The sequence below is a fragment of the Heterocephalus glaber genome, unplaced genomic scaffold (assembly GCF_053883595.1).
Source record: "Heterocephalus glaber isolate CG9 unplaced genomic scaffold, H.glaber_assembly_v1.0 deba00001564, whole genome shotgun sequence".
In the NCBI taxonomy this organism is placed as follows: domain Eukaryota; kingdom Metazoa; phylum Chordata; class Mammalia; order Rodentia; family Bathyergidae; genus Heterocephalus; species Heterocephalus glaber.
The window spans coordinates 23,144,795-23,161,303 of record NW_028258351.1 but is presented as its reverse complement, the minus strand read 5'-3'; the positions used below and the strand labels follow the sequence as shown (position 1 = coordinate 23,161,303).

The 16,509-nt window shown below is 42.8% G+C and overlaps 1 protein-coding gene across 14 annotated transcripts in view; it reads right to left on the bottom strand.

Moving 5' to 3' along the window:
* The window catches only part of Dnah9 (dynein axonemal heavy chain 9), a 373,887-nt gene that overhangs the window by 191,788 nt on the left and 165,590 nt on the right, over window positions 1-16,509 (bottom strand). For all 14 annotated transcript variants that reach the window (XR_002386940.2, XR_015443305.1, XR_015443304.1 and 11 more), the window contains 4 exons: window positions 15,723-15,870; window positions 10,769-10,943; window positions 5,911-6,084; window positions 5,265-5,472 (listed from right to left, as the gene is read on the bottom strand). Coding sequence is in view for 9 of the 14 variants with exons in the window: in XM_087192015.1 (XP_087048141.1) it covers window positions 5,265-5,472; window positions 5,911-6,084; window positions 10,769-10,943; window positions 15,723-15,870 (705 nt within the window). In the remaining 5 variants the exon portion in view is untranslated. The remainder of the gene's footprint in view (window positions 1-5,264; window positions 5,473-5,910; window positions 6,085-10,768; window positions 10,944-15,722; window positions 15,871-16,509) is intronic.

The window sequence follows — 16,509 nt, the reverse complement described above, 5'->3', positions numbered from 1 at the left end:
AGAAAGCATGTGCTATCCATGGTGGTGAGCTATATGTGGGCTTTATGTACTGTCCTCATTCATATTCAGTAAGTTCTGAATCTGTGTTTAGCAAAGTACTCAGCGGAGACTCCAGAATGTATGCAGTGGAAGAGAAGAGAGATGCAGGTATTTTCAGCAGCTGCCTCCTCTAGAAAAGAACATCTGACGTTGAGAAAAATAGCATTTGCTGTGCTAGCAGGATGTGGGAGTTGCAAAACTTCATCCTGGAGATCTCTAGGAATTGACCCACTGGGTAGAGTTATTGTCTATTTGAAAGTTGGAACATTTCTTCCAAAACATTTTTTCTTTCAGCATAGTTTTTGTTCTGCTTCCTTTTTGTAAGGGAAAGGAATTTGCTTGTGTTCTTTTTGTTTTGGCAGTTGAGGTTTAGAAATTATTGTATAACATAGATTCTTAAATTTGAAAAGCATTTTGTTAATATTATTATAATAACAGCTTCCATTTACTAAGCACTTACTATTGTGTTAGGAAACATTTGAATGTTTTATAAATTTTATCTTACTATTCAAGAATGACAAAAACGGACTATTGATATACTAAGAAGTAGGGATAGATTGTAAATTCATGCCGAGTGAAAAAAGGCAGGCAAAAAGAATGAATATTGAATGATTTCATTATATAAAATTGCAAAAAATGCAAACTAATCTATGGTGACAAAACCATCAGTGGTTTTCTGGAACACGGCAGCATGGAAAAGTTGGGAGGAGGGATGTGAAGGGGTGTGAGGAAACTTTTAGAGGTGAACATGTTTATTATTTCAATTATGATGATAGTTCTTTCTTTGGGTGTGTAAATGTTTCAAAACTTATCAAATTGTGCCCTTTTATCACATGTAGCTTATTGTATGTCATGAAATAAAACTTTCATAGAGAGGTTAATGTGAAGAAAATCATGCTGCTTCTCAATAAGACAATGGATAAATGAGCTGTGATTTAATCACATGATGAGATTCTCTGCAGCCATGTAAACAAATTAAATAGATCTCCATGTATCAAAACACTGATTAAAAGTTAGCCAAAGGAAGGTATATTATGACGCAGATTTAAAGCTTACATACACACATTATGTATTGTATAAGTGTGTATGTGTATCAAAAGTTTAAAGGTGGAATGATGTATATAGACTTCATCCTCTGGTTCATAAGGAGCAGGAAGGAGGAAGGGGTGGGGCTGGCAATTACAATTCTAAGACCAGAGCGAAAAGACAACATCTGTTAAATCTGGGCAGTGGTACATGGGCATCTGCTGTGTTATTTTCTGTACTTCACTGCATGCTTGAAATACTTCATAATTTTAAAAAGTTTAAGTAATTATGCATCCCACTCAACCCATGATTTTCTTTGCCAGAGACAACTGCTGTTACCAGTCTCTTGCATGTTCTCCTGGGAACATTTTAAGCATACATTTAAGCAGTGTGTGTGTGTGTGTGTGTGTGTGTGTGTGTGTGTGTGTATTATGTATGTAAAGTTTTATATATTTTTAAAAAATCATGAAAATGAACAAATGTTTATATATTTCTTTTTAGACAAGACAATTTGGAGCCTACTACATACACTTCTTTTCTCACACAATAAAACTTTGGAAATAGTTCCAACTCAGTGCACACAGAATTTTCTCCTTCTTGGTAATGCTGCTTAGCATTCTACCAAATGAATATTTCGGATGTTTCTCATCTTCTACCATTACAAACAGACATTCTTGACTCCTGTCTGGGTGTATGATGTGTCCTTCAATGCAGAATAAATCCTTCCTATCACATTCAATCTTGTCCTAAATACTTAGCATTGTAAGTATAAATGGCAGTTCAAATACTGGGCTGCAAAAGAGTAGTGGACTCCTGCAGCAGGTGCAAGTGTTTCCCTCTTCACTGAACAATACCACAGCAGCTCTCTTCTGAGTTCATGCATCTTCTTTTTCAGTATTCTCATTCTCTCTTTGATACTGGGTTTCTGGCTCCCACTTTTCTAACTGGTGGCAGAACCGTTTCTCCTACCACATTGTTGTTCCTAAAATGTTTTAGAAGCCAGGATTGCTAGAAGCATTTTCCAGGTAAGGGAATTTAGCAACTCTGAGAACCAAGAGCAGGGCTCTGTGCACAGATGCCAGCTGCTCTGGGTTCTGGGTGGGTGGGTAACAGGATAGCTGCTTTATCCATCCCCTGGTGGAGAGAGGGCGGGGATGGCACCATGGAAAGGCCATTAGGGAATTTACCAGGGACAGAAAGTGCTGTTCTGGTGAATGTCCAGCTATAGTGAGAGCCAGCATTCATCTTGTCTCTATTTGACTGCATTTTATGGCTTCTCTGAACCACTCTCAGTGTTACAACAGGAGCAAAGGAAAAAATCAATTCCTTTAGGTGAGGGATCCAGAGAACTACAGGACAGTGCAGTATAAGAAGTTTATCTTCTTCTCCTTAGCTTAAAATTGCACCTTCTATTAAATTTTTTTTACATTATAAAATGAATTTAGTACGATTATAGAAAATTGCTCCTCTGGAATGCTTGAATTGTACTGCGGATGATAATATAATAATATCAAATACTTATAGCACTTTCTAATGTATTTTCTTACCAGGAAGGCAGGATAGCCTAGTGGTTCAGAATACAGGCTCTGCAGTCAAACTGTCTGAGTTCAAAGTTTGGCTACACCTCTTACTCCATGCTGCAGGGAAGCTTGTGTAACTCTCTGGGCCTTGGTTTTCTCATTCATGAACTGGAGGTAATCTAAGTAGAGTATTTATTTCACAAGGCTGTACAAGATTAAATAAGTAAAACAGGTGTGAAAGTTTAAAGTCAGATTACTTCCTGTCACACACCTGGAGAGTGTTGGTAAAAGCGAGTTGTTATTATTATTAGTGACTGATGTAGCTACAGGAATAGAATGGGAGTAAATAGGCAGAGCTGGTAATCTGATCATTTGCTGGACTCAGGGCTTATAAATATGTTTCCGTGAAGAAGAAAGAGGAACCACATTAGGCAAACTGATGAATGTTCATATTTGGATCAGTTGGGCAGGCTAAGTCTTATGACCGCTAGCACTAGGTGCTGATGTGATGGCACCAGGCCACAGTGGAAGGGTGCCACAGCACATGCTTGGCCTGGAGGAGTGAAGATGAAGCCAGTCATTTCCCAGAGCTGACCGAAACTAAAGGCATCTTGCAAGCTTGCTGTTAAATGAGAACATTTAAAAAATAAATTAATAAATTTATAATCAAGTATAAATTATTAAAACAATGTTGATATTTCAAACTCGTCACATTCTAATTAATTTAGCACATTTACCACTGTCTGTGCCCTTGAGGTTATTTCCATCTAGTCTATCTGTCACGTGGAAACACAGTTTTCTTTTTGCGGTACTGGGGTTTGAACCTGGGGCCTTTGTACTGAACTACATTCCCAGCCCTCTTTTTATTTTTCACTTTGAGAGAAGGTCTTGGAAGTCACGACGTTGTCCAGGCTGTGCTCTAACTGTGATCCTCCTGCCTTAACCTCCCAAAGTGCTGGGATTACTGGCCAACACCAGCACACCCAGCTGGAAACACTTTAAAACAGTGAGCCGTGGTACATCTCTCCCCCACTCCCTGCTCACTGACATCACAATTAGCAGCTTGCCCTTGGCCACAGTGGGACTATTTATACTACAGAAATTGGCAAATGCTAAAGCACAAACCAGGGCTTGGCTTGTTTTGTACACTTAAGATAATGATAGACAAAATGTTAATGATGCAGAGTAAAACTGAAAGAGTGAACAAGTCTGTAACTGTTACAATTGTGAAGAGTACTAAAATTATTTCAGTATGTAGGTGGAAGATGCTCACATCTTTGATAATGAATAAAGTTCCAACAGTCATTTCCTTTTTACTTGTTAAGGTTCATGTTGGAACTACAGTGAACTACTGGGCGGGGACTGGACTTGTGAGACATTTATGGATTCAGCAGTGGATAAAGTCCAGAGGCCGGTCTTAAAAAGAAGTGAATAAGTCTTTCTGCAGGATAGTGGGGGCAGTAGTTCATATGTTCTAGGCTCCTGAGTGCTTTAAGAGGTAGAGGACAGACAGTACTACTCCTGACCAGCATTCAAAGCTGGCTGAGTCCTGATCCTGGCAAAGCTGGCAAAACTGTGCAAAGAGGAGGGACAATTAGCAAGCACTCCATGAGCAGCTCCAGGAAGTAGCACCAGGCAAGAGCACCACAGTGGTTGCAGATTCACACAGGCAGAGACTGTGTGGGCCTGGGGAAAGTATCCAGGCTGGGTGAGTAATGGTCCACATAAAGCCTGTTCTGTAGGTTTGCTGGGTCAAAGCATGGATGATGCAGACAGAGAGACTACTGGGTTCACTTTTCCTGTTCTAGACCATGGCTTATAGCACATCGGCCTGCAAACAGCACATATATTCAACTTCTTACTTTTTGTGGAGTTTGTATCTTAGATGTGAGAAAGCCCAGGCTGAGTCACAGAAGGTGGGGCAGGGCCATTGCTATTTGGGAAGTAAGGAGGGGTTTCCTCCTAATTGTGCCTCTTCCCTCATTTTTTTTTGTAAAATGGCATGGACACTTTCTCAAATGAAAGCATTTTCAGTTAATGTGTTGAGTGTTTCTGCAAGAAGGGAGACCTTCTTATAAGACAGGGTTAAGGAGGACATGACTCTGGCAAGGAGAAGGTATCTGCAGTGAGCCTCTGATCAAAAGCAGTACCCAAAAGGCCCAGTTCCATTTGGAGCCCAGTGTGGAAACTCCTGGTGCAGGACAGGACCCAGGTAGACTCTGAAGACTGGATGGTGCCACTTGGTGGTGACCTTAGGCAATCACACCCTTCTACCCTAGCCTCAGTTTCCCCATCTTTGCCACATGAGAGGTGGATGAAACAATCTCTAGAGACGCTTCCTGGGCCTGAAGTCCCCATGTCCATCAGATCACTGTATTCAGGGTGCTGCCCTGCTCTGTGCTGAACATGAGCACCTGGCCCCAGAGGAATTTTACAAACCAGGGAGGAACAACAGGAGAAAGGGCACAAAACAGGTCAGAGATGCTGGGTGCCAGAGAAGCAGCGCAGAGGTGTGAGGAGGAGAAAGGAGGGGAGAGGTGAGCAGGGGATGGGGAAGGAAAGGCACCATGCTGGGATTCGAAGGAGGCCAACTGAGGTAGGCACTGAGTGCTCTGCTCAAGCTCCAGATAAGGCAACACAGCCGCCCAGACTCTGCACCCCAGGCGAATGGTCCCTTACCCTGAAGCATTGCAGATGTGGTGTAATAGTTGAAAGGCACATTTTTCACCAGGTATTCCTCAGGGTTGAGGCTGGCCAGCTTAGCTGCCACCAGCACTGACTTGCCAGTGCCTGCATTGCCCACCAGCATGACGGGCAGCCGTCGCTCCATGAGCCGTTCCAGGAAGTAGCAAACTCGGATAGTCTCACTTGTGTGCACCAAACACGCCTGGAACAGGAACATGATGAGCCTCAAGGGAGAAACAACTGCACCATGCGATGTTCCCCAGCATTGCAGAAGAGGGGATTCTATCTCAATGAGCCGGGGTGCATTTCCTAATCCGGCAGCAAGTCCAGTCTATAAACTAATTCTGGGATTCCTGGCAGTTGAATAGAAAGCTCCCTACTCTCCTTAGCTCTTGGTCTGCCTCCCCGTGGTATCTCCATTGTATCTTCTGGCCCTGCCATCTCCTTCCTCTGATCACCTTGGAGATGCTGGTTGGGTTTGATATTTGTTTACTATCTCTCAGGGGAACCTGTGGCTTCTTTACACCTGTAATTTGAAAAAGCTGGGGACCAACTTCTTCCTAACAAGGTCAAACACTCGGGTGCCATATGGGATGGCCACTGAGAGCTGCTGTAGATCCTTGGCTGCTCTGCCACTCACCTGCAAAGGCATCTCAGGGTCAAATTCAAACTGGGGGATGAGCTTGGACCAAGGCTCAAATTTCTTGGTTTCTGGGTCTATGTAGTAGTCAAAGATGGTTCCTTGGGAAGGAAACTTGACTGTCTTGAACTCAGTCAGCCACCATTTGCTGAACTCTGCCCGGTAGTCCACAAGCTGCAAAAGCAAAGCAAGTTAGGGAACCACGATCTCCAGAGCTCAAGAAGCCCAGGCAGGTGGCTCTGGCATTGACAGAAGAGCAGAACAGAACACAAGGAGCTCCTGCTTGTGCAGGCCTGCTGGGTGGACCAGCTTCCCCAGGGAGAAGCTTTCCCAAGGACCAGTTCTGAAAAGGCCTAGCCAAGCAGGCAGCTGGTGCTCTGGAGTATCCCTGTGGTCCGGTGTGTGGCCCAAAAGTCGTGTGTTGGAAACTTAATCCCTAAACTTACGTATGAAAGGTATTTGGAGGTGGGGACTTTGGGGGTAATTAGAATCAGATGAGCTCCTGAGGGGAGCTGCATGGTGGCATTAGTGGATTTATAAGAAGAGGAAAAGGACCGAGGCTGGCACACTTACTCTATCTCACCATGTGATGCATTCTACCACGTTATGATACAGTCCGAGGACACCCTCTCCAGATGCTGACAAGATGCCAGTGCCATGCTCTTGGACTTCCAGCCTCCAGAACTGAGAGCCAAATAAACCTCTATTCTTTATAAATTACTTAATCTGTGTTACTCAGAGCGATAGAAAAAACACTAAGATAAACATGTCTTATATTCCTCAAAAGGCAGAGAAGTTTGTGGGAGAAAGGATGCAAGAAGGGTAGAGAGAGGCACATGAAGGGTAAATGGGGACAAAGACCTCCTGAAGAAATACACCTGCCTCCATCCTCCTGGACACCTGAGACTGACTAATTCCCAGGATGGCAGTCAGAGGGGACTGCTAAGACCTGGGGACATGGTGCAGTTGAGTGCAAGAGCTGCAGAAGAGTCAGGCATGTAACCACTTCTTTCCATGCCTAGTTTCTTCATCTATAAAAAAAGGAAAGAAGATTTTAAAGTTTTTTTTTTCCAAGAAGTAAAATTCTAAAATCTGAGAGGAGCAGAGGAAACAAAATTATACTAGTTCGTCTGATAGGAGTAAATAGAAAATAGAGGCATATAATCCACGTGTCATCACAGTGACCATCAAGTCCTTAAAGATAGGGCTTAGCACTCAGTGTGCTCAAACTGTGCTACTGTGTGCAAGCTGAAACACAAACACACACACACACACATACACACACACACATCATGCTGTGACAGTCATCCCACCCTTTGAACATACAGACAGAAGAAAAATCCTAAACCAGGAAGAGGCTCAGATTGGATATCTAGAAGGACAGGATGAAGGCAGAGTTCTAAGGCTGCACGCATGATGGAGCTGGGTGCATGGAAACAAATGTGGACTCTGAGGGAGGGGTACTTCTCAGTGTGCTGTCTAATCAGTAAGCAGGATTTAAAATGAGAATGGAAATAAGTCTTAAGACAAGGCCAGGTTTATTTGCTGTTCTGATTCTCATTTGAATTCAGATTAAGGGGACATTGTAGCTTCCCAATATTGTTCTCTTTAATTACAAGCCCGAGGAAAACCTCATTTTTAACTAATGGATATGATTCTTGAAGACTTTTAACTTTCTATAAAGACCAGATTTGGGTTTATATGGAAACTCAAAGACAAGAGCCATCTCTAGAAAGAATAATGTGTGGATCTTCCCCCTTCCTCACCCCTCATTCCAGCTCATTCTACCTGGTCAGTTTCTTAACCAAGTTGTTGGCTAGGTCACATTAATGCTGTCTCACCCACCTCACTTTGACCTCAGCTTTTGCTAAATTGGACACTGCAGTGTCAGGTGATGTCTGCTCAGCTGATCCAGTGGTCCTTTCTCCAGTTAGCTCTATGGGCCTATTTTCAGCAATGCATCTTAATGAATAGGGCCCCTCAAAAATCCCCATCTCCTTTGGATTCACACAATTTTTTGTTCCCCCTCTGTCCTTTAACCTGGATGACACTAATATTTTACCGTCTTACTGTAGGGAAGTTTGGGGCTAAACAGAACTGAGAGTTGAACTCACGTTTTCAGCCTCCCAATCTCTCTACTATTTCACTGACCAAAAGATCATTTTCTAGGATTGCTGCAAAATACTTAGCCAGGACACTGTTTTATTTTGTTTCATTTATTTCAATCAGAACTTTCTGCAGGTGTAGAAAGGTATATTTTGTATTTCTGTATTGCTTTAATGACTGCTTTTAAAATGTAAGCACTATTGGTGTTCCTGATGCAAACATTTTGGCCAAATTCCTACTTTCTAATTATGGTACCATTTTTGGTGTTTAGCATTAACTTGGACTATGCAGGAGTCTCGGACACTCCCTGCTGCTAAAAGCTTTCTCCTATGTCCTCTCTCCATGTTCCAGCATGGCTACCTACAGTTTCAAGTGCTCCAGCTTTCAGAACACCCAGGGTGGGAGATGTTTTCTCTTGAGCTTTTAAAAAGAGTAAGTGGATTTAAAATGTTCTATATAGAGATAGAAAAATTGACCAAGTGTCTTCATTCTGATATGCCCACTGCCTGTTTGGCACCAATATGGGACAGAAGCCGAGCGGTTGCTGCCTGGCATTTCATCAGCTGAAAGGTCAGCAACTGTATTTGAGGGAAAGCAATAATCTATACATTTGGGACCTCTGTGCTTTTCAGCCAAGTCTTGTCCATCCTGCTGGACTCTTTGCCTACTTGCCTCGAAGGGGGAATGTAAAGCTGTCAAAGATGGAGTTCACAGAGAAGCTCTGAGCACTGCAGAGCAGACAGCACACATCCTCGGATATCAAATTCTTGGTCTGTGCATCCTACAGCTCTGCCCTGGGGGTTTCCTTCTCTGCCCCCAGGGCATCTGGTTCTGGGTAGGGAGAGGGGGAAAGGCATATTTTTGAAGACTCTTTGAGAGCTGCTTTCTGAATTCTAAGCACCCAGGAACACATTAGGGAATGACAAAGCCAGGATGGATGCTAGAACTGGAGCATGTGAAAACTGAAAAGAAGTTCATCAGTAACTTTCTTGATCCCAATCCACTTCCTTTTGGAGTCCTTGAACTTGGCTTTGCTTTATAAGGCTGAAACTTTTTACCCCTCCTGAAAGAGGCTCATAATCAACTCAGACCAGGAAAGGTAAATCAGAACTTCCCCCAAACTGCAGCTTGGTCTAGTCCCCTGTTGTGAGAGAGGCACCAGGTACTTGCTATAAAACCAACTTTTTATGCTAAGATAATATTAATAATAAGCACATACACATGCCAGCACAGCTATAAGTGCTTTGCACACATTCACAGTGGATGATTAGAACAGCATGCATTCATTTAATTCTCTCCACAGACTCAGCAGCTAGGTACCACTGCCATTGTCCTTTGGACACATGGGGAAAGTAAGGTAGAGAAAGGTTAAACTTTTTGTTCATTATCTCCCAGGTAATAATGGTAAAGTTGTAATTCAAATCCACAATCCATATTTTTTTTTTTTGCTTTTTCTCAGCTACTTTAAAAAAATCACAGTATTCAATATGATTAATGTACAAAAATTTGTACATATTTAGTACACAAAACTTGAGCTGTATAAGTATACACTGGTGAAACCATCACCATAATGATAAATAAACCTAACATCCCTAAATTTCCTCTCACATTCTTATTATTGTCACTATTGTTTTGCTCATGTTAAGAATACCAAATATAAGAACTATTCTCTTAACAAAAAAATATTTTTAGAAAGAAAAACTTCCTGCCATCTGTGACAACATGGATGAACTTGAAGGTCACTAAACTATGTGACATAAGCCAGATACAGAAAGATAAATATTACATGATACCCTATATCTGATGAATCTACAATACCCAAACTCATAGGGAGCAGAATGGAGTATGAGTTGGCCAATATGTCCCTTTATCCACTCCTCCCCACTCATACTCCATGTTGTATAATTTCAATTATACAAGATGAATAAGTCCAAAATGAATAAATGTACAGAATAGCACCTATAGTTAATAATATTGCACCATATACTTAAAAATGTGTCAACATAATCCATGTTCTTAACCTCTATATAACATTTCCTGATACCTACAGTCATTTGTAAGAGACTTCTTTTCATAATCTTAAATATGTTGTTTCTAGATAAAATCCTTTATTTAGAAGTAAAACAAAGGTTGTGAATACAGGAATGGGTATGGAATAGAGGATACCAGGATATTTCTAGCCTACATTCCTACCCCTAAATAGCATGAGGCTACACCATGAGGTTAAGCATGACTTTGGTTTCCCAAACTTAGATGCCTATTAATTAACATTTGGCCCAGTCTTCTCTGGACAGCCCTGCGTTTTGGGGCATGGAGACATGCTGGCTAACTCTGGCCTGGTACATAGCACTACATCCTCCTGAAAGATTTTTTTAGAAGGCTGAAAGTATTCTTTCCACTTGTGTTTCTACTGCACAACAGCCTTCCACCTCTCTTTAGACAACACATATCACCTGGGAAAGAGGGAACATACATCAGCAGTTGTTCAAACTCCAACACTGCAAAACTGAATGAAAGCAGAGATACATCTACAAACTCAAAGGACAACAGCCTCAAACACACCTTTTCTGTCTGTTATGCCCTGTCACAGGGGCTGATGGCTTTAGCAGGACAGTGGGTAGATGACTAAAGAGTTCTATATTTTCAAGTCAACACTAACAATTAGCCATCCTGTCTTCCCAATCTTTGCAGAGGGTCAGGTTTTGCTATTGTAGATTTCCGTGTGGGTCTTGAGCTCAGCACATCACCTTACCTGATCTTGGACCACTGCCCCTCCAAAAGCCCAGATGGCAGCAAACACAAAATAAAGCTCATAGATCTCCTTGGGGCAGTCTGCAGGGATGTCCTCCTTGGTCAGGAGACACTCAAGAAGATGGCACACCATCTGAACCATGGTTTGCTCTGGGACTGGAATTATCTTCTTAAATCTGCAGAGAGAAGAATATGCTCTAAAGCCCCATGGCCATTCCATTATAGAGGCTTGTCAGACAGCTACAGAGCCCTATGGCTTCAATGGACCTGATCTGTCAAGGTCCCTGAGTGTGGTTTAAACCTTTGTTCCCATCAGGCCTTTTCCAGGTGCTTTGCTTTGTGCAGACATGAGGGCTGGAGCTCTCCTGAGAAAGTTCATTCTCTCTTCTTCCTTCTGTCTTATACCTCCCTTCCCTTTTTGCACTGACAATACCCTCTCAGTCCTTGGGAAATGTAGGAGACCTCAACAAAATAAGCCAATACCTCACCTTTTGACTCTTCTCACAATTTCTCCAACTGACAAGAAGCATTGAAACAGTCAATTTGGGTGGAATTATGAGGTTTGTCCTTTCATTCCCTTTACCTTAGAGTTTTTTTTCCCCCAGATAAACAGTGACCATGCTTCTAGGATGACAGTCTTATCTAGGCAGTACAAGGAATGCGGGTAGATGATGATTTTATACAATCATGAACAGAACTAAATTGTGCATTGAAAATGTGGCATGGAAATCTGTGCTGAAAATGTACCTCTGTGATGTTCCTGGGCCTTGTGTTTGTACTTTAAATCTTGGCCTTAAATGTCTCAATTGAAAAGAAGATGTCAAGAGATGCACAAAAGACATCCTATGCCCAAGAAACTAGGAGTGGATACACATGCACACATGTACAAACACACAACCTTTTCTCTTCCTAGTTTTCCCTCCCTTCTGTGTGTATAAACAGCACACACCCACACACTCACTCACACCAACACCTGTCTCAGGATGATGTGATCACAGGTTACACAGAGGCAGAGTTTGCTGTCATAAGATGAGAAATACAATCAACTGCCACTCTAGATGCTGTTTCCAGCCTTGGATCTTGGAGTGCACAGTGTGTCACTCTCTCTAGTTTTATGTATTTGTGTCTGCTTTTAATCTGAGTGTGATACTTATAACAATGTTTGGACATGGTCCAAAATACTAGGTATTACTCCCATGAGTAATGAGAAATGCACCTTGATAGCTCTTCTTTCATTCATTTGACGCATATTTGTGACAGAACGTTACAAAGCAATTATCTCAGGCTCAGTGTTGGCTGAGGCACAAGACAATGGTGCCAGCTGCCCTCATTTCAAAACAAGATGGTAGACAACTTAGGTGGGACTTGAAAATGGTTGATCAACCTTGGTCTCTTATGCTCCCAGTGGTCTTAAAGATGGAAGTGAGGGAAGCTGGAAAGAAGCAGATAGGATTTTGAGGAAAGTCCTGGTGTGCAATAAGTACCTCTCTCCATAGGGAAGGCAGGGCTGGCTTCTGATAGACAGCTAGGGAAGGGAGCTTCATTCAGATTACTTGGAGCTGGTGAAGGACTCGCATTCGGGAAGCCTCAAGAAGCCTGGCCGTTCTCACAATGGAGTGTAGAGAGGTTTCTTTCTGGGAAAGCTTGGGCTCCAGTTTGTCAAAGCAATAGAAGGGTTAGTGTTTCCTGGCATGGGTGTGAGCTTGTTTGAGATGCTGGCTAAGGGGGTCCCTGGATAGGTGGAGAGGATTGGGTGAAGAGCAGCACGTCACTGACTGAAGAACAGGCACACACTTTCTTCAGGGAATTCAAACAGGACATCTCTAGTGACAGTGAGAGGTCCAGGAAACTCCCAAAATCCCCCAAAGAGAAAGAGTCAGATTTTAAGATCTGCTAGAGTTACAGGAATCACAATCTCACAGATCCAGACAAACGAGACTTCTCTTGCCCCCTCCCCTCTTCTCTCTTTAACTTATGTAGCCAGAAGGAATAACTTTCAAGGAGAGAAGTCAAGGATAGCCCCCTTTGCCACTGCAGGCCTGTGCTGCCAGGGCAGGGGCAGGCAGGAGCTTCCATTATGAGCTGGATTTCTTTAAAGTTTCACTGGAGACTGACACACCTCTGTGTGCACATGTGCATGTGTGCATGGGTGTGAGGAGGAGTGACTAGTTGGCTTTTTATTTCTGAGGAATGACCAGAAAAGTTGTGGACATTTACCTAGATTTTATCCAGGGGCAGGAGGAGAACCAGCCATGTAAAATAGGTTTGTTTTCTTTTTTGGTACCAGGGATCGAACTCAGGACCTTGTGCTTGTGAGGCAGGCACGGTGCCACTGAGCTAAATCCCCGGCCCAATGTAAAATAGTTTTGAAAGGACCATGGGAAACAAAACAAAGTTGCTTTACAATAACCCCCTGTTCAATAAAAAAACTACTATGTGTTGAAATTGTACAGCTTTCTAGTACTAGTGCTGCACAAAGCCAGCATTAGGTAAGCACCTCTCTTACTAGCTGGCTATGATGCATGGGAGCTTTGTGAACCTCCACCCCCCCATCTTCAGGATGGACAGCCTCTTGGAAGGGCTGGGAGAAGGAAATGGAAGACCACTTAGAGTAGGTTCTTGAAATGACAGCTACCATTATTAATTATATTCTCCCTTCTTGGTAACTGTAGAGCTCAGAGATAAGGAGGAGTTTGCTCTGGATAGACTTAATACAGTCAGAATCTTCAAAGCTTGTTTCAAAGGCTTGTCATGCACCAACACATAGATGCACAAGAGTTTGGCATCTCTTATTCTAACTGTCCAGAGTCAAAATAACCTGAGTTTTAGTCAATGGATATGTCAGACAAACATCCCAGCAAAAGATAAAGGGGAAGAAAAGACTATTTTCCTAAAACCTCACTCTGCTCTGGCTTTTTAACTTATTATCGCATTGAATCATCTGTGATTCTAATCATATTCCTACTTTTCAGACTTTGATGGCTACCAGGGTTGCATCAGACCATGAGGCCATAGAACCCATGGACCATCAGGGGCTGAAAGTTTTCAAAGGCTCATGAAGATGTTGACATTTGGAAAAATAATACTGACCCTGAATATAAAAACTATAGAATCAAGATTAATGTTTCATTAAATAACTAAAACATACCAGTATGTCAACTACTAGATTGTAACTCTGTTTTCATAACTGAGCCAGATAAATTTCACTTTTAATGTGGATGGATGTCTTAGAGTCATGGGCATGACATACAGAACAGAATGACCAGGGGTCATTTGCTGCAGTCTGAAATTCTCCTTTTCCTTCTATCTCCACACTTGTGAGCAGTCAGAACCACAATCCTATCCCATGTTTGAGGGACCGATAAAGAAGGGGCCAGGGTTCATTTTGAGTGATGGACAACGGGAGAGAGACTATAAAGCAGAAGCACGTTTCAAGTATGAGAACCTCTCTGTGCTGCCCTCTTGTGGTCCCGATAGGAAGGACATGGAATCTTTAAGAGGTGGAGCCTAGTGGGAGGTCTTCAGGCCCCTGGTGGTGTGTCCTCATGGAGAGTGTGAGACTCTAGTCTTTTCCTCTCTTTCAGGTCCAAGACATGAAGTGAGTGGTTTGACTCTGCCACGTGCTCCTGCCATGATGAGCTGCCACAGGCTGAAAGCACCAGGGCCAACTGATGGGCTGAAATCTCTACAGTTGTGAGCCAAAATAAACCCTTTCGTTTTTTAAGTTTATTATCTCAGGTATGTGCCATAGTGATCTAGGGATGATATAAGGGAAATAGATGTAACTTCCAACCTGTTAGATGTCTGATACATGGAGTTTGTGTTCTCCAAAATTAAAGAATGAATTCTGGGAACAATGGAGTTTAGGAAATATTTATTGAGGGATAGACAGCTCCTGGCTGAGAAGGACAGGAGGAGACCTGGAAAGTGGGTTTCCATGGACTCCACTTACAGGGGAAGCTTTATAGAGCAAAATCACGAGGTGGGTGTGAAGACAGGATGTGGGTACAAGGTGAGACAAAACTATGATCAACCAATTAGGTTACAAGTATAGTTGCTTAGGTAATAATGATCCAATGGGGAAGCAAGTTATGTAGCAAGTGTACATGGAAAGAACAAGGACCTTTCCTGGAAGGGGTAGGTTAGGAGGTCTTGGTCCCCCACCCAAGGTGACTGATGCCTGTTTAGAATATCAATCATTATTGCTCATCCCTTGGGGAAGTAAGTAGGTGTAGTCATTTCATCTTTATCTTGAGGCCTGGCTTTCAATGAATGTACCTCCAGCCACAGTTGTAATGTGTTCTCATCCTCTGCACTGACTTCTTCAAGGGCCTATTCCTGTTTGATTGCCTACAATATTTCTAACTAACTTACCTACCTATAATAATAGTACTAAAGGAAAGCTGTCTGACACAGGTGATCAGGACATGTTACTTTTACTTTTTCAAAACCATAAGAAGAAAAGTGAACTCATAATTTCCAGCTGCCAGGACCAGTCAAATGATGCATTATATCCAATCCCACATTATTTGGGTAATGATCACACATAGCCAGGAACAGGAAGTGAGTCCCTTGTGTCTTTGACAAGTGTCATCTTCACTTTTAGGCCTGTTGGCCTGGCCTGTGGGAGGGCCAGCTGCTTGCCCTGCAAACTGAGAGAGCTGAGCCCCAGGATTGCTATCTGATATTATAATCACCTGCCTCCTTCAGACAGACCCATGTGGCACTGACGAAAGGCATTTTAAATCTTCATCCTCTTCACTCAACTCTCCTCTTGTCTGAACTGACAATAAGCATCCCGTGGCCATCCTAATGTGTATTCTCCTCTGCCATCTGCTGTGCCTGGAGGTTTCTGACTTTGGGGACAGGACAGAACATCAGCAGGATATCAAATGGGAGCCAGTGGGCTCTTTATTGCTGCATTAGCTTGCTACCATCCTTGCTTCTTGGCCTACCTGGTTCTGAGTGTGTCTAAGCAGGTTGGAAGATACTTGTCAAACAGAATGGTTAGGTTGGCTCTCTCTGTCTGGATTTCCCTCTGGTCAATCCAGCTGATCACTGGAGGGTTCCATCCGAGGTCTGCAGGGTTGATGTATAAGATCCCTGAGAATACAGAGAACAGTGTGCGGTGAATGTTCCATATCCATCAGTATATTCTTCACCCTAGGGAATTAAATTATCTTCTCTCTTTAGGAATGTACAGAAGACTGAATTTAAAGAACAGATACCTGGCCTAGGTCAGAGGAGACCTGTGGCTTTGCTATTGCGAATCCAATACCAACTGACAGATGACAAATGAGTGTAGAACAGTGCTGAGAAGGATCCTAAGGCCAGGTCCGGGCTCAGGAGGAAAAGATGTTGTGATTGATTGGTAATACTGGTTACATGGTGTGAGAGCACACAGTGAATTGAATGGAGGTCCATGACCCAACTATTGCAACCTGTCAATGTGACTTTATTTGGAAAAAATGGGCTTTGCAGATGTTAGTTAAACTAAAGATGTGGGGATGAGATTATCCTGGATTATTTGAGTGGGTCATCCATAAAGGTCCTTATAGGAGACAGAAGGGGAAAGATTCCTGTAGATGAGAGCTGTGTGAAGAAGAGTCACAGGGCCACAGGCCAGTGAGCACTTATGCTGGAAGAGGGAAGGAAGAATTCTCCCCTACAGCCCCTGGAGGGAATGCAGCTTTGCTGATCTTGATGTTTACACCTGACTTCCACAAATGTGAGAGAATAAAT